Source organism: Coregonus clupeaformis, chromosome 36, assembly GCF_020615455.1.
Source record: "Coregonus clupeaformis isolate EN_2021a chromosome 36, ASM2061545v1, whole genome shotgun sequence".
Classification (NCBI taxonomy): Eukaryota; Metazoa; Chordata; class Actinopteri; order Salmoniformes; family Salmonidae; genus Coregonus; species Coregonus clupeaformis.
This window is the reverse complement of record NC_059227.1, coordinates 35,892,815-35,909,756: the sequence shown is the minus strand read 5'-3', so window position 1 is coordinate 35,909,756 and position 16,942 is coordinate 35,892,815. Positions and strand designations below refer to the sequence as shown.

At 42.5% G+C, this 16,942-nt stretch overlaps 1 protein-coding gene across 3 annotated transcripts in view; it reads left to right on the top strand.

The window, feature by feature from the left end:
* The window catches only part of LOC121552314 (filamin-A-interacting protein 1), a 43,541-nt gene that overhangs the window by 8,758 nt on the left and 17,841 nt on the right, over positions 1-16,942 (top strand). For all 3 annotated transcript variants that reach the window (XM_041865124.1, XM_041865123.1, XM_041865122.2), the window contains exons 2-4: positions 7,882-8,202; positions 9,496-9,672; positions 9,971-10,149. In XM_041865124.1, the coding sequence (XP_041721058.1) occupies positions 7,888-8,202; positions 9,496-9,672; positions 9,971-10,149 (671 nt within the window). In that variant the 5' untranslated portion in view covers positions 7,882-7,887. The remainder of the gene's footprint in view (positions 1-7,881; positions 8,203-9,495; positions 9,673-9,970; positions 10,150-16,942) is intronic.

Sequence of the window (16,942 nt, the reverse complement as noted above, 5' to 3'; positions counted from 1 at the left end):
CTAAAGTGGCCAAATAACTTCTTAAAATTAAGCACATTAATCTGCTTTAAAAGGGGTGTAGAGCCTAATTGGCATACATAAGCAGCGTGTGAGTTTCAAGTTTGGGAAATAACATTTTCACCATAAAAATGCACCTTTATAATAAAAGCATTACATTCATAATTGCATTTGCAGTCACTTTTGATAATGGTGTTTTCCGCTAATGGAACATTCGCACTTATAGCCTACTACCATGTGCTCATTGCTGCACTTATAATGTGAAGAAATAGCCTAATAGTTTATCAACATTTAAGCTAAACGTTCTGATATTTATTTCTCGCACAGACTAGAATAGGTCAACTTTTGTACAATGGGGGATAGTAGATGGACATAGGCTAGTGCTTTTGCTGTTCGTTAGGTCTACTCATCTTGTTGGCTGACGAAAAGTAAATGTGGACAGTTCTTCCAATATCTTCGGAATTGGATAAGGACACGCGCGGTTGAGTCCCGATGTGTCTGTCTCCACTTGTAGCCTGTGAGAAGGACCAGATCACGTGACGGAGAGCCATGTGTGTGAGAGGTGATTCAGAGCGCGCAGCACTCAGGGAGAATGGCACAAAGGCCACTGGCCGCAAAAGGCCTGGATTTTTTTTGGGTGCATTACGGCCACACAAAGGGATGCCGCCGTGAAATTCTAAGCATTATCAAGTGCTTGTCAAATTGTGAATGAGTGACTGATGTAGTGTGTACAGCCTGCGCAAAAAACAAAGCAGAGATCATGCCTTTCAAGCTACTTTTTTCAAATTATCATTAGAGTCACATCGTGCAGCCTTATAATGTATTAAAAATCAAAACATATAGCCCAACGTTTGTAGAACAACTAAAGTTACATGAATACGTCTAAATTAAGCATATAGGAATACCAATTTCATTGTTAACCGCTCAACACAGAATAGCCGCATGTGCGCACTCCCTCAAATCGTTTGGAGAAAATATCCTTTCTATTTTATTCAGCTTTGTTCAGTTGTGTTCTTCATACTATAAAATACTATAAAATAATGCTACGGAATTCTAAGCAAATCTTGTCTGCTAAATGAACTAGTGTAGCCTACAGCCATTTGGCATAGCCAGATCAGGACCTAACATAAGGACAACGCAGAGTATGCTATTCTGTTCTTCTGAAATAGACTACATTTTCTTCATATCATGCTTCTTTAGACCTGTCTAAAATAAATAATGGATTTATTGTGAAGGTGTAGGCTATATTACATGGATTTATTAGACTTTTTAAAATGTAGATGTTCCAAAGGTCTGCATCAGTGGCTTAAAGGCTATGTGTGGAAGCCAGGAGATGCTAAATGTGTTTATGTTAATTAACATTACATTACCGTGAGACCAACAGTTATTTGCTTGACAATCACTGGCTGAAGACATTTTGTGACCACCACAGCCCTAGTCTGAACCAATGGAGACAGTTTTCCTTCCTGTACAGAGTTTCACAGAGTTTTGTTTTACCACCCTGGTCTGGACCCACAGTAACCCGTGACCCAACCTGACCTTTGGTCACAAGGTTGTCTGGGTCCTGGGATGGTAGGTAGCAATGGTAGGAGACTTCAGGAAGTGACTGCTTTCCACTGCATTTACAGAGAGTTGCGACATTGAACAGACAGAGTGACCTCCTCTTGAACCTATAAACTCTCAGTGATATGCGTCTCACAGAGGGAGACTGAATAATGATATACTGTAGCTAATCACAGTCTACCCCGAGGTGACCAGGGTTTGGAATGTACAGTATCTCTGCACAGAGTCATGGGGGTTCCAATCGAGCTGTGTTCTCATTAGAAGTGACTTATCGTAACTTTGTTTTAGTTTTAATAGTTTTGTTTGGATTGTTCCCCCCCGCTGGCAGTGGTACTTACTGACAATGGCAGCTGAACTCATGAATACAGTGTGGTGCAAAGCAGACTCCCAGAGAGAGCTCACTTAATCATCTGATAAATGAAGTGCAAAGCTCTATGAAGTTCTGATGTTAAACACAGCTCTCTCTACTGTGTACCCCATACAGGGTTGTCAAGACGACCACAACATAATATTTTGCTTTTGGAAATGGGGTGAAATCTACTCAGCATATTGTCACCAGTAATATTGTCAGAGGAGTATAGCTATGGCAAGTGTATGGTCAGTTACGCCTCTAACTCTGGTTACGCTGCTTTTTCTTCCTGTCACTCTGAATGAGTTACTGCAACAGGATTGGATTTTAGGTCTTCAAAATAAAGTCTCTCCACAATCAATGTACCTTTTCCCATATTTAGTCACATTGGGAGTCTTCAGTCGCATGCATGGCTGAATCGAATTCCATTTCAAAGGCATTTTTTGAATAGCTACAAATTGAAGTGGGGAGGATTTGGACAGCTGCCAGCACCTGTCTGTCATGCCTACTCCCTCTCCAGCGGTCGACATCGGCAGTCTACTAACCACCGGTCCAGGCACCATCATTACGTGCACCTGGACTTCATCATCACGTTGATTACTCTCCCTTTATTTAGCCCTCAGTAGCCTCAGTCATTAGGCAGTATTGGTTTTGTGACTGTCCACAAGTAGCCCTGATTGCACCAGACAAGGCATTACATCTTCCACTGTAACTATACAGCAGAGGAGGCTGGTGGGAGGAGCTGCAGGAGGGCAGGCTCATTGTAATGGCTGGAATGGAATAAATGGTGGTTTCCATATGTTTGATGTGTTTGATACCGTGCCATTTATTCCATTCCAGCCATTACAATGAGCCTGTCCTCCTATTGCTCCTCCCACCAGCCTCCTCTGCTATACAGGAACAAAATTAGTCAAATAATAGATTTGAAATGAGTTGTCTGACAACAGGACTGCCTTGGCCCACACCGCCAGTCTGTTTCCCAGATTAGCTGCACTGTCCACATGCCCATGGAGGAATGTGAGTGTGAGAGAAGCCTAGAAGTCCTATCATTATCCACCATTTTGTTTCTATAAATAGCAGAGGTCTTTGAATATCAGAGGATGTAGCATAAATCTTGAAAAATGTGTGCAGAGAATCATAGGAACGAATTAGTGAGTTAGCAACTGTGTGATCATGTGTGCAATGCATCCCAGTCTGACAAGCAGCAGCGAAGATTTATTTACAACTGGTGGCTGGTGTGTGTGAGACCTACAGCTGTGGAGTAAAAGTATTGTCATCTGTTTAGAATGCTGATGGCTTATAAAGTGATAGTCTTTTGTAGTTTCCCCTTCTGGGTCCCACTGCACAAGTGGAGGGATGGGTCCACTATAAATACTTACAGAAAACTTCACCAGCAGACAGCTGTGCATGCCGCCCAGCCCAAGGTCCAGCTCACAAATAGGGGTCCTGTTCTTACTTACCTCCCTCTTTTCATGGGCAGAGAATTCACATACAGATATAGGATCTTAATTTGAGCCAGTTTTCTACAGCAGGAAAATAATCCTGCAATCCTGAAAATAATCCTGTAATTATTATGTGGATTATAATTCATGGACATTTTTGTAGGGGTTAAGGGAAAATCAAGTCTGAAATGTCAAAGTGAAAATGACAAACTTCAGAAGCCTTTTTAAACCTCAAATACACTGCAAGTTAAACATTTCCTGCAATGCTGTACCGTCAGCTATGGGCCACAGCTGTCCCAGTTTTTATCAAGGCTCAAGTGTAAATTGGGGAGACCAGCCTGGCATGATAACATCTCCAGAAATAACTTTAAGAGCTGAAGCTGCTCTTCATGATAATTCAGTGTTGCTAATTTCTGTGTGATATACCCTAATGAGGGAAAGTTGTTTACATGTCTCAGACTGGATTCTAATTTGTGAACTGATACCATGTTAACATCGTCATCATGTTTATAGTGAGGGTTTGTTTATTAGGCTACCGTTGAATTTTGCCTGTGAATCCACATTTATAGGTGGAATACAAGTTGTGAACAACAGCAAATACAATTTTTATTTTCTGTTCTAACTTCATTGTTATTGAAGGGTGGGCATGAGACAGAGGAGAACATGTAAATTATAGTGAGTGACTTCATATGGTTTGAAGCAACTTCAGAATAACATTGTAAATATTGCCACCCTTTCCCCAGAGCCTGTTTTAGATATTCGATACAGAACCATTAGGTAAACACCCCAATGTAATATTTTGCCTGCTGTTACCCATAGCTTGTCTTAGCTTTATTTTTCTTTACACATTTCTTAATTTGGTTAGAATCAAACTGACACTCAAAATTCAGACAGCTCCATGGTTGTACCCGCGGGAGTGCTTAGCTTCTCCCCTGAAACAACTACTAATAACACCCAGCTCTAAAGTGGCTGCTACTATTTCGCTGAAAATATTCTCTCAGTCTGAGTCACACGTTGCTTTCATCCGAGACTGTGCAAACTTGGGGCACTTTGGCCCCATTCAGATGAAATGGCCTCATCGTGTTCTTTCCCACCGCGGGTTATGGATCCCCTGTGTCTGTGTCTGCTGTCTGGGCTGTTGTGTTGATGATGTGGAATCATCATCCCTGGCATTGTCCCAAAGCACCACTCCCGATATGAGAGCTGATTATTTTGATTAAAACAAGAGCTTTTCATCTATTTATCATCCAAATTCAATCAAAATTGCCCATCTGTTAAGAGTATATTGCGTGATCCGCATTTTTGCAGCATGTAGCCTCTGATACACAGAGATAATGATGCTTCTGAAGCTGACTCATTCCTTAGACTCTCATTACAGAGACACAACAAACACACTGGTCGGATCAATGTCCAAACAAGGCCAGCCAGGCCAGGCATACTGTAGCCCAGCTCCCTGGTGTGAGATGATGGAAAGCGTGTCTCTGGCTCTCTAGATTCTAGGACAATGGAAACAATGGATCTGACTTGGCTGGCACAGTTGGGGGCCGAGAGCTCTTGGCCAGGAAATGTCCTCATTTCTCTTTGATTATGAGTACGGAGTGCAGAGTGTACAAGTAGCAGTAAAAGCAGTAACTAACCCACTACATATACTGTAGTTACAATTACACTAACCTTGTCCCCAGGCCAATTGCGCATAGCAGGGAAGTGTCTGGTGAAGGAGATTAGAATTACACTAGAATACTGTAAAGTCATGACAGTCCTGTATTGGTATAAATTGGTTTATATAGCCTACCATTCAAGGTCACGTGTTTTTTGATGTATTAACATCACACTGAATATATTAGTTTATCCAGGTTAGAAGAACACAGTTGCTATTATAGCTACTTGCCTCATAATATTAATTTGGTTCCAGATGTTGTTAAAAGTCCCCATGAGAACATTCTTCTAGACCATTCTCACTCCCTGGGTTAGGTCCCACACCAAAAACAGCAATTTAAGAAACAGAAAAAGGGAGAAGTATGAAATACTATGCACTTTGGGAGTACAGCAGGAATGACACAGAGCATTAGTCAGAGGTGAGAGAGAGTATGTGAGATCACAGGGGAAATACTGTGAATATGCTGCATTTCTGCTATTGATTAAAAGTCTTGAGGTCATACTTGAATGTGGCTGAGATTACATAAAGTTAATTTGTTCTCTTGTACAAGCGTTCTTATTGTCCCCCATTCACATCGACTGGGCTGTAGTGGAGGGGGTCGAGAGCTTCAAGTTCCTCGGTGTCCACATCACTAAGGATCTATCGTAGTCCACACACACCAACACAGTCGTGAAGAGGGCACGACAACACCTCTTCCCCCTCAAGAGGCAAAAAAGATTTGCCATGGGCCTCAGATCCTCAAAATGTTATACAGCTGCACCATTGAGAGCATCTTGACTGGCTGCATCACCGCTTGGTATGGTAACTGCTTGGCATCCGACTGCAAGGGGGTACAGAGGATAGTGCGTATGGCCCAGTACATCACTGGGGCCGAGCTCCCTGCCTTCCAGGACCTCTATACCAGTCAGAAGAAGGCCCTAAAAATGGTATACCAGGCGGTGTCAGAGGAAGGCCCTAAAAACTGTCAAAAACCCCAGCCACCCAAGTTGTAGACTGTTCTCTCTGCTACCGCACAGTAAGCGGTACCAGTGCACCAAGTCTGGGACCAACAGGACCCTGAACAGCTTCTACCCCCAAACCATGAGACTGCTAAATAGTTAAACAAATAGCTACCCAGACTATCTGCATTGACCCTTTTTGCACTCACTTTTTTGTCTCATCACATATGCTGCTCTACTGTTTATTATCCGTAATTTTATTCCTAGTTATATGTACATATCGACTTCAATTACCTCGTACCCCTGCACATCGACTTGGTACTGGTACCCTGTGTATATAGCCAAATTATCGTTACTCATTGTGTATTTATTATTACTTTTATTATTACGTGTGTTACTTTTCTATTATTTCTCTATGCATTGTTGGGAACTGCCCTTAAGTAAGCATTTCACTGTTAGTCTACACCTTTTGTTTAAATAACATTTGATTTGGCATTGTATGGCTGAAGGAGATCTCTACTGAGAAATATTAGCAACACTTTCAACCTGCTCAAAACATATCATGAGATACAACCCCACAGAATTAATGGTCAGAGAATATGTATCCAAGTTTTTATGCTAGTTTAAGAATTCATGGCATATTATTTGTCATTAAATATTGTTACATGATTATGTTGCTCTGCAGAGATAATAACTATTTATTATTTATTATTATGTATATTTTTAAGTACAAAGATAAAGAATCGAAGAACAGTAGAAAATAAAAACATGGATATCAAAAAAATAAAATAAAAAATGTTAATGAAACAAGAAGTCTGGTGGTCAAACCAAGAGTGCTGAAACACCCTGTCTGACAACCCCGCTCTGCCTCTGTCTCTCTCTCTCTCTCTGTCTCTACCTCTCTGTCGCTCTCCCTCTCTCCCTCTCTTTCTCAAGTTAATGTCACCTCTCTCAGTTCTTACTGAGACCTATCCATGAGCCCCCTCTCTTTCCATTTACTGTAACCAGCATCCTCACCCACTGAGCACCAGCCGACAGCGGACGTCCATGGATGTTGAAATTTGGTTGACATTTTGTCAGTTCACCCTGGCTTGATGTCTGGGACCAAAACTATACCTATCATAGACTGATGTTTCACAAGTTTGGATAGCACAGTACAGTACAGTGAGTAGACCACAGTAGAGTACAGTACAATACAGTACTGAGTACAGTACAGTACAGCACAGTGACAGAGCACAGTGCACAGTAAAGTAACGAAAAGTAGAGTATTGTACTGTACTGAACTCTACTCTACTGAACTCTACTGAACTCTACTGTACTGAACTCTACTGAACTCTACTGTACTGAACTCTACTGTACTGAACTCTACTCTACTGTACTCTACTGAACTCTACTCTACTGTACTCTACTGCACTGTACTGAACTCTACATTACCCTGCTCTGCTCTGCTGTGATATCCAAACTTGTGAAACATGAGGAGAATGACATTATGTATTTCTGTGTAGTACAGATCAGGGACCCATGATGTCATTCTGTTACCGTAATTCCGTTACCGAGTGTAAATCCACTTCACTTACTGTAATTCAATAACCAAAATATATTTTTTCAAACTCAAGGTGCCATGTCCCATTTTTTGGAAAACGTTGTTGCATAAAACCCTGAGGGAGATTTTACCGTAATTCCGTTACCAATGTTTGCTCTGCACAGTTCTTCCACTAAATTAGTTTTTGTAAAAATGTCTGTGGAAATTGTTGAAAGTAGTCCTTGTGCATAGAGTTGTATGGTTTGTTAAAATGTGATATCAATGGTTTTTGTTTGGCATACATTTGAAAGTAAAAAAAACGGAGACAAAGCGCACATCCGTTACTGTGGAATTGCCCATATTCTATTTGGGCTGTGGATTCAGAATCCCTGTTGTCCGTTTTCCCCCTGCAGGTGAGAATGCGGTCCAGGAGCAGCACAGCCATGGACGGCCCAGATGACGGACAGATAAACCAGGTTACCCAGCCCACCAAAGCCTTCACCAAAGAGGAGGAGGAGAACACACCAGAGCTGATGAAGAGAAAAATGAAAATGAAAGTCCAGCGAGCGGAGAAACAGAAAGAGGGGAAGATCCAGACGGTGGTGCCTGGAACAGTGAAAAGGCCCCAGAGAACCCCAGAGAGCAGCAGAGGGCAACATAATGCAGCAGGGGTGACGGATCTCTCTGAGGAGGACTTGCTCCGTCTGCTGGGGGTCATGGAGGGAGAGGTGCAGGTGAGAGGTTCTCCACTGACACTGTGCTGCTGTGTGCTAGCTACTGTAACTTCTAACATTGAATGCATCCCAAATGGCTGCCTACTCCCTTTATAGTTATCTGGTAAAAAAAAAAAAGTAGTGCACTATATAGGGAATAGGGTGCCATTTGGGATGCACACAGAGAGTTTCTCCACACTGTGCTGCTGTGTGCTAACTGCTAACATTGTGGTCAGTGGTTTGTGTTATATTTGGCAGGTGGTAACATCTCATCCTCTCAGTGTCAGGCTTGACATGTTAGTGTAACCAGGAGTCATCCTACTGTCTCACTGCTGGTGAGTCAACCTCAGTGTCAGCAGCCATTAACTCTGGTCCCTTCCAACCCTGCCCCACTCTGCAGGTCCCGATGAGCAGGAAGCAGAGACCACTAGGGGCTGTCCAGTGTTAAGCCTGCTGCTAATTATTTTCTTAATTGAGTTCCATTTCTAAACAAACCTCCAGGGAGAGCGGGCTGCTGCTGCTATCAGGTCTATCCTCAACCCTCTCTCCATCCAGCTGATTTGTTTGGCTGTATTGATGACTTTCCAAAGTTGCAACTTGGGGTACTATACCGTATGTTGAAATCTAACCCTGAACATGTTGAAATGTTGAAATCCAACATGCTCTGAATGTCTTATCCACACTGAAGAATGGTTTTGTTCATACTATCTAAATGACTTGCTAATGATATTCCAGTACAATGGTATGACGATAATTAAACTCTCTATTAACAGTTTAAGGAGTGAGATAAAGAATGGTATTGTTGTATAACTCTGTTCCGACTGGGCTCTGGTCAAAAGTTGTGCACTACATAGGGAATAGGGTGCCATTTGAGAAACAGCCTGGGTTATGAACATTTCATTTGTATGAAAGGAGACACTCAGGGGTCTATCTGATGAGAACAGCACCGCCCTGTGGGGAGAGTTGAGATCACAGTGCGGGAAAACTCACCATAAATGTACTGTTTATTTTCAATAGTTACCCCACCATGGGGTCATTTCAATATGATGATCATACTTCAAAATAATTGTATATGGTTTCCCCTGGATATTCTCCAACCGTTCTGACAGCTCATAAACCATTTTTATTTTTTTAACTAAAAAAACAATAACAACCTCAATCACTAATCACAATAACAAAGCCACATATGTCAGTTTGAAGTGGTTTAATTGTCATCTAGAATAAAGAAGGTAAAAGTAAAAAGAAGGTCTTTGTCTCTCTGTGTAAATGGTTCTTAGGAGACCTAACGTGTCCCCCTGCTCCTCGTGTGTGTAGGCCAGAGAAGATATCATCCACATGTTGAAGTCAGAGCGTACCCAACCCGAAGCCCTGGAGGCCCATTATGGCTCAGCTGCCCCCACCAAACCCCTCCAGGCCCTGCAGAGAGACAGCCTACTGACCAACAACACTACAACGCTAGGGGACGACGTTTACCAGATGCCCATGCAAGAGGTGAGGCAGTGCCACTATAGAAATGTATATCAACATGAATATAGATTATATATAGCTAGCCATTAGCTACCCTGTGTTAATAAAGAGGTCAATGTTTAATGAATATATTGGATAGATACCAGTGTATGAATGAGTCAGACATTATGTGTGCCTCATACGGCACCCTATTCCCTAATTAGTGCACTACTTTTGACCATATGGGCCCTGGTCAAAAGTAGTGCACTATATTGGGATTAGGGTGCAATTTGGGACGAAACCATGGTGGTTGTCATTGAAAACCCTCTAATATGTTGATCAGTTGGACCGGCTGGAGGACAAGCATCGTGAGACGTACCGGCGTATGCTGGAGCAGCTGCTGCTGGCTGAGAAGTGTCACCGCCGCACGGTTAACGAGCTGGACAATGAGAAACGCAAACACACCGACTTCATGAACAAGAGTGATGACTTCACCAACCTGCTGGAACAGGAGAGGGAGAGGTGAGGGGAGGTGTGTGCGTGTGTGTGTGTGAGTGAGAGTTGCCTGTTCCTATCTCATTCCATGAGAGTACGTACATCATGTTTACTACAGAATTGGTTGTGTGTCACAGGGACGTTGAGAAACAGGACATGATGAGGGATGAAAGAGAAATCAATCTCAGCCATGGTAGGAGAGGGTTGGCGTCACTATCACACCGTCACACACCACAGCCCTCTGCTCTGATGTCAGGCTACAGCGGCTCTCTCAGTCTCACACACACTCACATACACACCATTCCAAATCCTATTTCCCTAACCCTAACCCCAACCTAGTTTTTTTCCTTGTGTGGACCGGCGAAATGTCCCCACTTGTCAGAATTTTCCTTGTTTTACATTTAAATTTTACATTTTAGTCATTTAGCAGACGCTCTTATCCAGAGTGCATACAGTTTTTTATTAATTTTTTCATACTGGCCCCCCGTGGGAATCGAACCAACAACCCTGGCGTTGCAAGCGCCATGCTCTACCAACTGAGCTACACGAGGACTTCTGTTCCCCACGTGGATAGTAAAACCAAAAGAAAACACACACACACACACACACACACACACACACACACACACACATACACACACACACACACACACACACACACACACACACACACAGTCCCCATCAAGCAGTTCTGCCCAAGCAATACCGGACAAAGAGTGAGGGACAAATCTGTACATGAGACAGAGGCAGCTTCAAAGACACCCAAGCAAGTGAACCCCTCAAAGGGCTGGAAAGAGGCCCTAAGGGGCCCTGCAAGGCTCTGTTGATAAGGGCGAACAGTCAACAGAGTGATGAATAGACTCAACCAATAAAAAATGACACACCAGGATCAGGCAGTGCCAAGCTCTCCAACCCTGTTCCTGGAGAGCTAGCCTCCTGTAGGTTCTCTCCAACCCCAGTTGTAACTAACCCGATTCTCCAGCAACAGGGTTGGAGAGCCATGACGAAACCATTGTCATTGAACACACCATATAGAAGAGGTACTGACATAGTGAAGTATATGTTACTATAACTATGATTTACAGTATTATGGCAATATTACATAGATTACTTTTCTAATGGCGTTGATGTTATATTAATGACACACCCATTTACCTTTATAGATAAAAAGCTGTTATTCCCCATCCAATACACTTATCCTATTGTGAGACCAATTGTGTTTTTGGCTATGGCTTTAAAGTAACTGTCCAGTGAAAATCTCACTTTTAAAAGTTAATATTCTGTTAACTCATACCCAAATAATGTTGTTGACCCATCCTATACTCGTATTTGTGGCCAAAGTATAAATTAAAAAAAATATATAAAAAAACATAGAAAAATTGTATCTGAAACAAACCGGAGGAGGATGAGCTGGCCAATCAGCGGTCTACTCGCATGAATATTTTTTATGACCGGTATACGCCCACACCATTCTGTTGTTAGGGTATGCCAACACCATTCCAACACAGAAAAGCTGCTTTTTAACATACTTAAATATCATTTTTTGGAAGGAAAACTATTTCACCCATATGGTAATTAATTATAGGTAATATTTCATAGAAATCTGGAAACACTGGACAGTTACTTTAAAACAAGAAGATGTAGAAGAGATTTTAAAAATCCAATACCGGCATGATGCTCCCAGGTGGAATTGATGAGGCTCATAACAGAGGTGGAATCCAGATGTCAATCTAACCTGGCCCCCAGTACAGTGCCTCAGTGGTACCCTGTTCTGAATGTAAATAATAATAATAATATGCCATTTAGCATGTAGTGCACTATATTTGACCAGGGCTCTGGTTAAAAGTAGTGCACTGTGTAGGGAATAGGGTGCCATTTGGGATGCAGACTTAAAGACCTGCAAGTCAGGACAGAACCACTGACATCATCACCTATGTACAGAAGGGAAAGGGGAAGGAGGATACTTAGTCAGTTGCACAACTGAATGCATTCAACTGAAATCAGTAATCTGAGTAATCTGATAAAACCCAGAGCAGGGATCTGTCTATCTGATAATGCATGGCGATGAATAGCCCCTCACCATCAGAACACTACAGCGCTATGCACAACTACTCCAGGTGTAAAACACTCCCCAATGGAAAGGCCTCATCATGCCTCACTGAACCGTTTACTCACAACATGAAAATATGGTGGTGTTTTGACAGTGGGTTGCATGCTTATTGACTAGCGGGTTTACGTAAGGATCAGATGGATGGCCCAGTTCCTATTTGAGGAACAAATAGTGTTGTGTATTTCTTCTTCCATTAGAGAAAAGCTGCCCTGGATTGCCAAATTAAACGCTGTGTATGCAAATAATTTCTGTCAATTATAATTTTCTAAAATGAATGACCTTGTACTTTATTATTTAATTGCCTATTGTTCATATGTTTCTCACATATTGTTCATGACATTTCCGTACATGCAAATACATACATGCTCCTTCAGTGGTGCACTGGCTGACTTGCCATTAGACAGAATAGGCAATTGCTTCAGGCCTCACATCATCAAGGGGCCTCATGTGCTGGCTCCGCTCAAGGCATACATTTTTTTTAAATTAAACATTCACATCAAAATGAATCTGTGGTGGAAGGTGGCCGAGCTACAGTGGTGTTTGTCAGACCAGGAGACATCCTGAAAATCGGTCTTTTCACGAAAACATCTGTAGCGTCCGAACGGTTTGGGCTACACACAAATATGACCCCTCTCTGGAAAGATGAGAATCTTACGAACACGATCTGCTCTACGATCCCTATAAGTGCCACGAGACTCGTCTGAAGGTAACCCAGTACCAGCCCGAAAAATGTATGGGAGTGAATAGCGCATTTCCACGTAAAAGGTATACATATTTTTTGGGGCTTTCTTATATCTCTCAGATGTAGGACAGACACTTCAAAACATACTTCCTTTTGATTACATCTGTTTTTGCATGTATGCATCTGTTATTAAATGCTTTTCTATGGGCTAATAGCAGTGTTTCATCAAATAATATATATATGTGTGTGTGTGTGTGTTTTTATACCTGCAGGGTTACTAAAAAATAGAAAATCAAATAGCTAAATTATCATTGGTATGACCATCTTAAAACAATTCCATATGTTAGCTTAGTCGAAACCCAGCCCCGGGCCTTTAGACTCTAGGGGGACACAATATGCATTTCTTTAGTAAAAAGACAGGTGCTGCTGAGAATACTGCCATCGTCGTCGAGGCAGAGGACATGTATGAAGCTGTCTGGCCAAAAAGATTATGGCATGTCATACTATTTTTGGCCAGACATCATCAGATACATGGGCTACATATAGTAAGACAGAGGGGCGCTGTTTTGCTTGCTTGGATGCTGTCTTCGGTGACAACATGCAACAATTGCAAAGGAGTTACAGTTCATGTAAGGGAATCAGTCAATTGAAATAAATAAATTAGGCCCCAATCTATGGATTTCACATGAGAATGGGAATACAGATATGCATCTGTTGGTCCCAGATACCTTAAAAAAATTAGGTGATGGCGGCGGATGAACGGTACGACAATGGGCCTCAGGATCTCATTACGGTATCTCTGTGCATTCAAATTGCCATCGATAAAATGCAATTGTGTTCATTGTCCGTACCTTATGCCTGGCCATACCATAACCCCACCACCACCATGGGGCACTCTGTTCACAACGTTGATTCAGTGTAGTTTCAGTCACTTGCTGATTAAAGGAAAGTTGGCGGGTGCACAATGTACTGTTCAGATGCTGGAATTATTTTGGATGAACGTGACAAGGTAATTTTTGAAGTGATTTGTTTGACAATCAGATGAAAACATCATGACTGTTTGTGTTCATGGCACATTATTAGGTAATACACTTTTTACAGTTAAATTACATGTCTTTACTATAAATCCTGAGGTGGGTCCTCAGACTGGCCTCTGCCTGGGGCCTCCAAATCACTAAGTCCACCGCTGCAGTGGTGAGACATTTCTATCTCTGTCTGTGAGAAATAGATGAGAAGACAAGAGGATGTTACCCACACTGCCAGACAGTAAATGCCAGGGTAAAACTCACTCAGACACAGCCGCTTCCCGGCATACACTCTGTTTTTCAGACACACAGCCCAGTGAAGTAATGTGTGCGTCCAGAATGGCACCCTATTCCCTACATAGTGCACTACTTTTGACCAGAGCCCTATGGGCCCTGGTCAAAAGTAGTGCATAGGGCTCTGGTCAAAAGAAGTGCGCTATATAAGGAACAAGGTGCTATTTGGGGCGCATCCAATGTTTCCATGGACCCAATTCACCTCTGCATAGTCAGGTAGGGCTTCACATTACTTAATGATTTTGAGGAATGCCCTTGAAATCCTAGTACCCCACCTTTGCTCAACCTGAGAACTGCCTTGTTTTTCTGCATTGAGGACATGTAGTGTGGCTGGTTCAGTGAACTAGTGAACAAATTCACACAGGTTTCACAGGCTGTTGGATGTACCGTGGAGAAGACAGCCCATGACTACACAGAGTCTAATTACCCTGTTGAAACGGCCAGCATGCTAGCAGATACCCATAGCTAGTTAGCATTGGCTCGCAAAACTACCTTCCTTCATACTGGACATAAAAATGGTATCCACAAGTTCATTTGACTCTAGAGAAGTAGTTAAAGGGCCTCAAAATCACAAAGTATCCCTTTCAGCAGGCTGAGAACAACAAACTGATCGACAACCATACATTTAGCTAGGTTTATGTGGATGGAGTCTTAGAGGGAGTGTTACAAATATTAAATGTTGAAATAATACATTTGGGGGGGTTTATATTCGTATTTGGTTTGAGTGGGTCACATTCAGCAACATGTGAAATGACAGACTAGTGACCTCTGCCTCTGTACGATTCAAATGCATGAAAATGATTATACTCCATCTCCAAACATGTTGTCACCTCAAAATCATTACTCATTTGGTGAGCAGATGTCCATCTCTGGTTTTCTCTCTCCCTCGAGTATTGAAAGATTTTGTAAAGCAGCATAAGGCTTTATAAATGTGTGCTTTGTCTGTGGGAGTCTGTATATTGCAAACTAGATACTTACATGCTCTTGTCTTGTGCTCTCTGACGCACAGATTTGCAGTTGCCCCATCACCCCCACCCCCTCACCGATGACCCCTCTCCCCTCCGCGCCTCCCCGTCGTCCCCCTCCCCCGCTCTCTCAGCAACATGTGATAACACATTCCTTCCAGCTGCAGTCACCTCGGAGATTCACTCACTGTAGGTGATGTCATAGACTGGACAACCCTGAGCACCTGTGAAAGGATGCAAGTCAGCACACACACAGAGACAGAGAGCGAGACAGCGAAAGAGAGCGAGAGACAGAGACGGAGAGAGTGAGAGAGATAGAGAGAGAAAAAACTCTGCATGCCAGGCCAATTAGATGGTCTTTGTTTGGAACCTCTCCCACTACCCCCACTCCTTTTATAATAATAATAATATGCCATTTAGCAGACGCTTTTATCCAAAGCGACGTACAGTCATGCGTGCATACATTTTTGTGTATGGATGGTCCCGGGGATCGAACCCACTACCTTTCTATCAGGTCTTTCTGTCAGTAGTTATTCTTACAAGAAGATATGATTTCCCTAAATTAAAATGTAGTGATATGGCCGTCTCTGTTTTCCAAATGTATTACTTTAAACTGAAACAAAAAATCGGACAAGATGATTCCTTCCCAGAGGAAAAAATTCTCCCTATAGAGTAGAGTAGTTATTTTCAAATGTGACTTCTTCCTTTCTGTTCAAAGTTTTTTTTATAGTAATTGTGATCGTTATAGTAATTGGTGTGACATTAGTTTAGTCTCTCCTGTGGGCTTGGCTTTGGCCACAGACATGTGGTATGGGAGGTTTCGACCATCTCTGCTAGACCTCACTGATAGGCCTCTGTCAACAGCATGGCTATGAATAGCCCAGACCACCAGGAAAAACGCTGGTCATCCGCTAAAGGACTTATTCATAATGCCACCATAAACACTACCATCACCACTGAGAATGGGGGTATCCAGGGAGTATCTTGTAGCACAACAATATTAGTCATAAGTAGTGTACTATAAAGGGAATAGGGTGCCATTTGGAATGCAAACATGGTCTCCTCAGTAAGATTCTCTGGATACCTTGAAGTAGCCTTGTTGTATAATTCCTCTCACCTGAAATGCAGTGGTAGCTAATGGTACATATTTGCGGTGAGTCATGCAACAGTTAATTCCTGTATTGCCTTTAATCTGGAGCCTTTTCTGCTCGACAGCTGCCAGGCAGATTGTGTTGAAGGCCACCCTTGGCCTCGTGACGCAGGTTTTAGGATTCATATGACCAGTGACATCGTCTGTGTGGTATTTGTATGATTCCACTTGAACAAGACCACAAGTGTTGCTCCCCACCCAGGAGCTGTAGTGTGGGTGAGAGATCCTGTATGTGCTTTAATGGTGAGAGCATTGCAGTGCTGCAAATATCTGCAACATTCCTGCGACAGACTAGCGTTCTGTCCAGGGGGTGTATTTGTTCATCAAGCTGCCTTACACTACAGAAACAGGAGCTTGGCCCATAGGGCAGGAGTCTTTCTGGCTCGGACAAGGCTACTTAAACTTACTCTCAGCAGCATTGGGCTTCTGGTGGAGCAAATTCACTCCATTTAGAAAAAATGACACAAGTCTACTTTTATCCGACCTTGGGATCTGGCATCTATTAATTACACTGTGTACTATGGATGTAGCAGTAGCATCCTACACAGATAGACATTTGGATTTAGTTCTACCAATTTGCTTCCCTTTGCATTC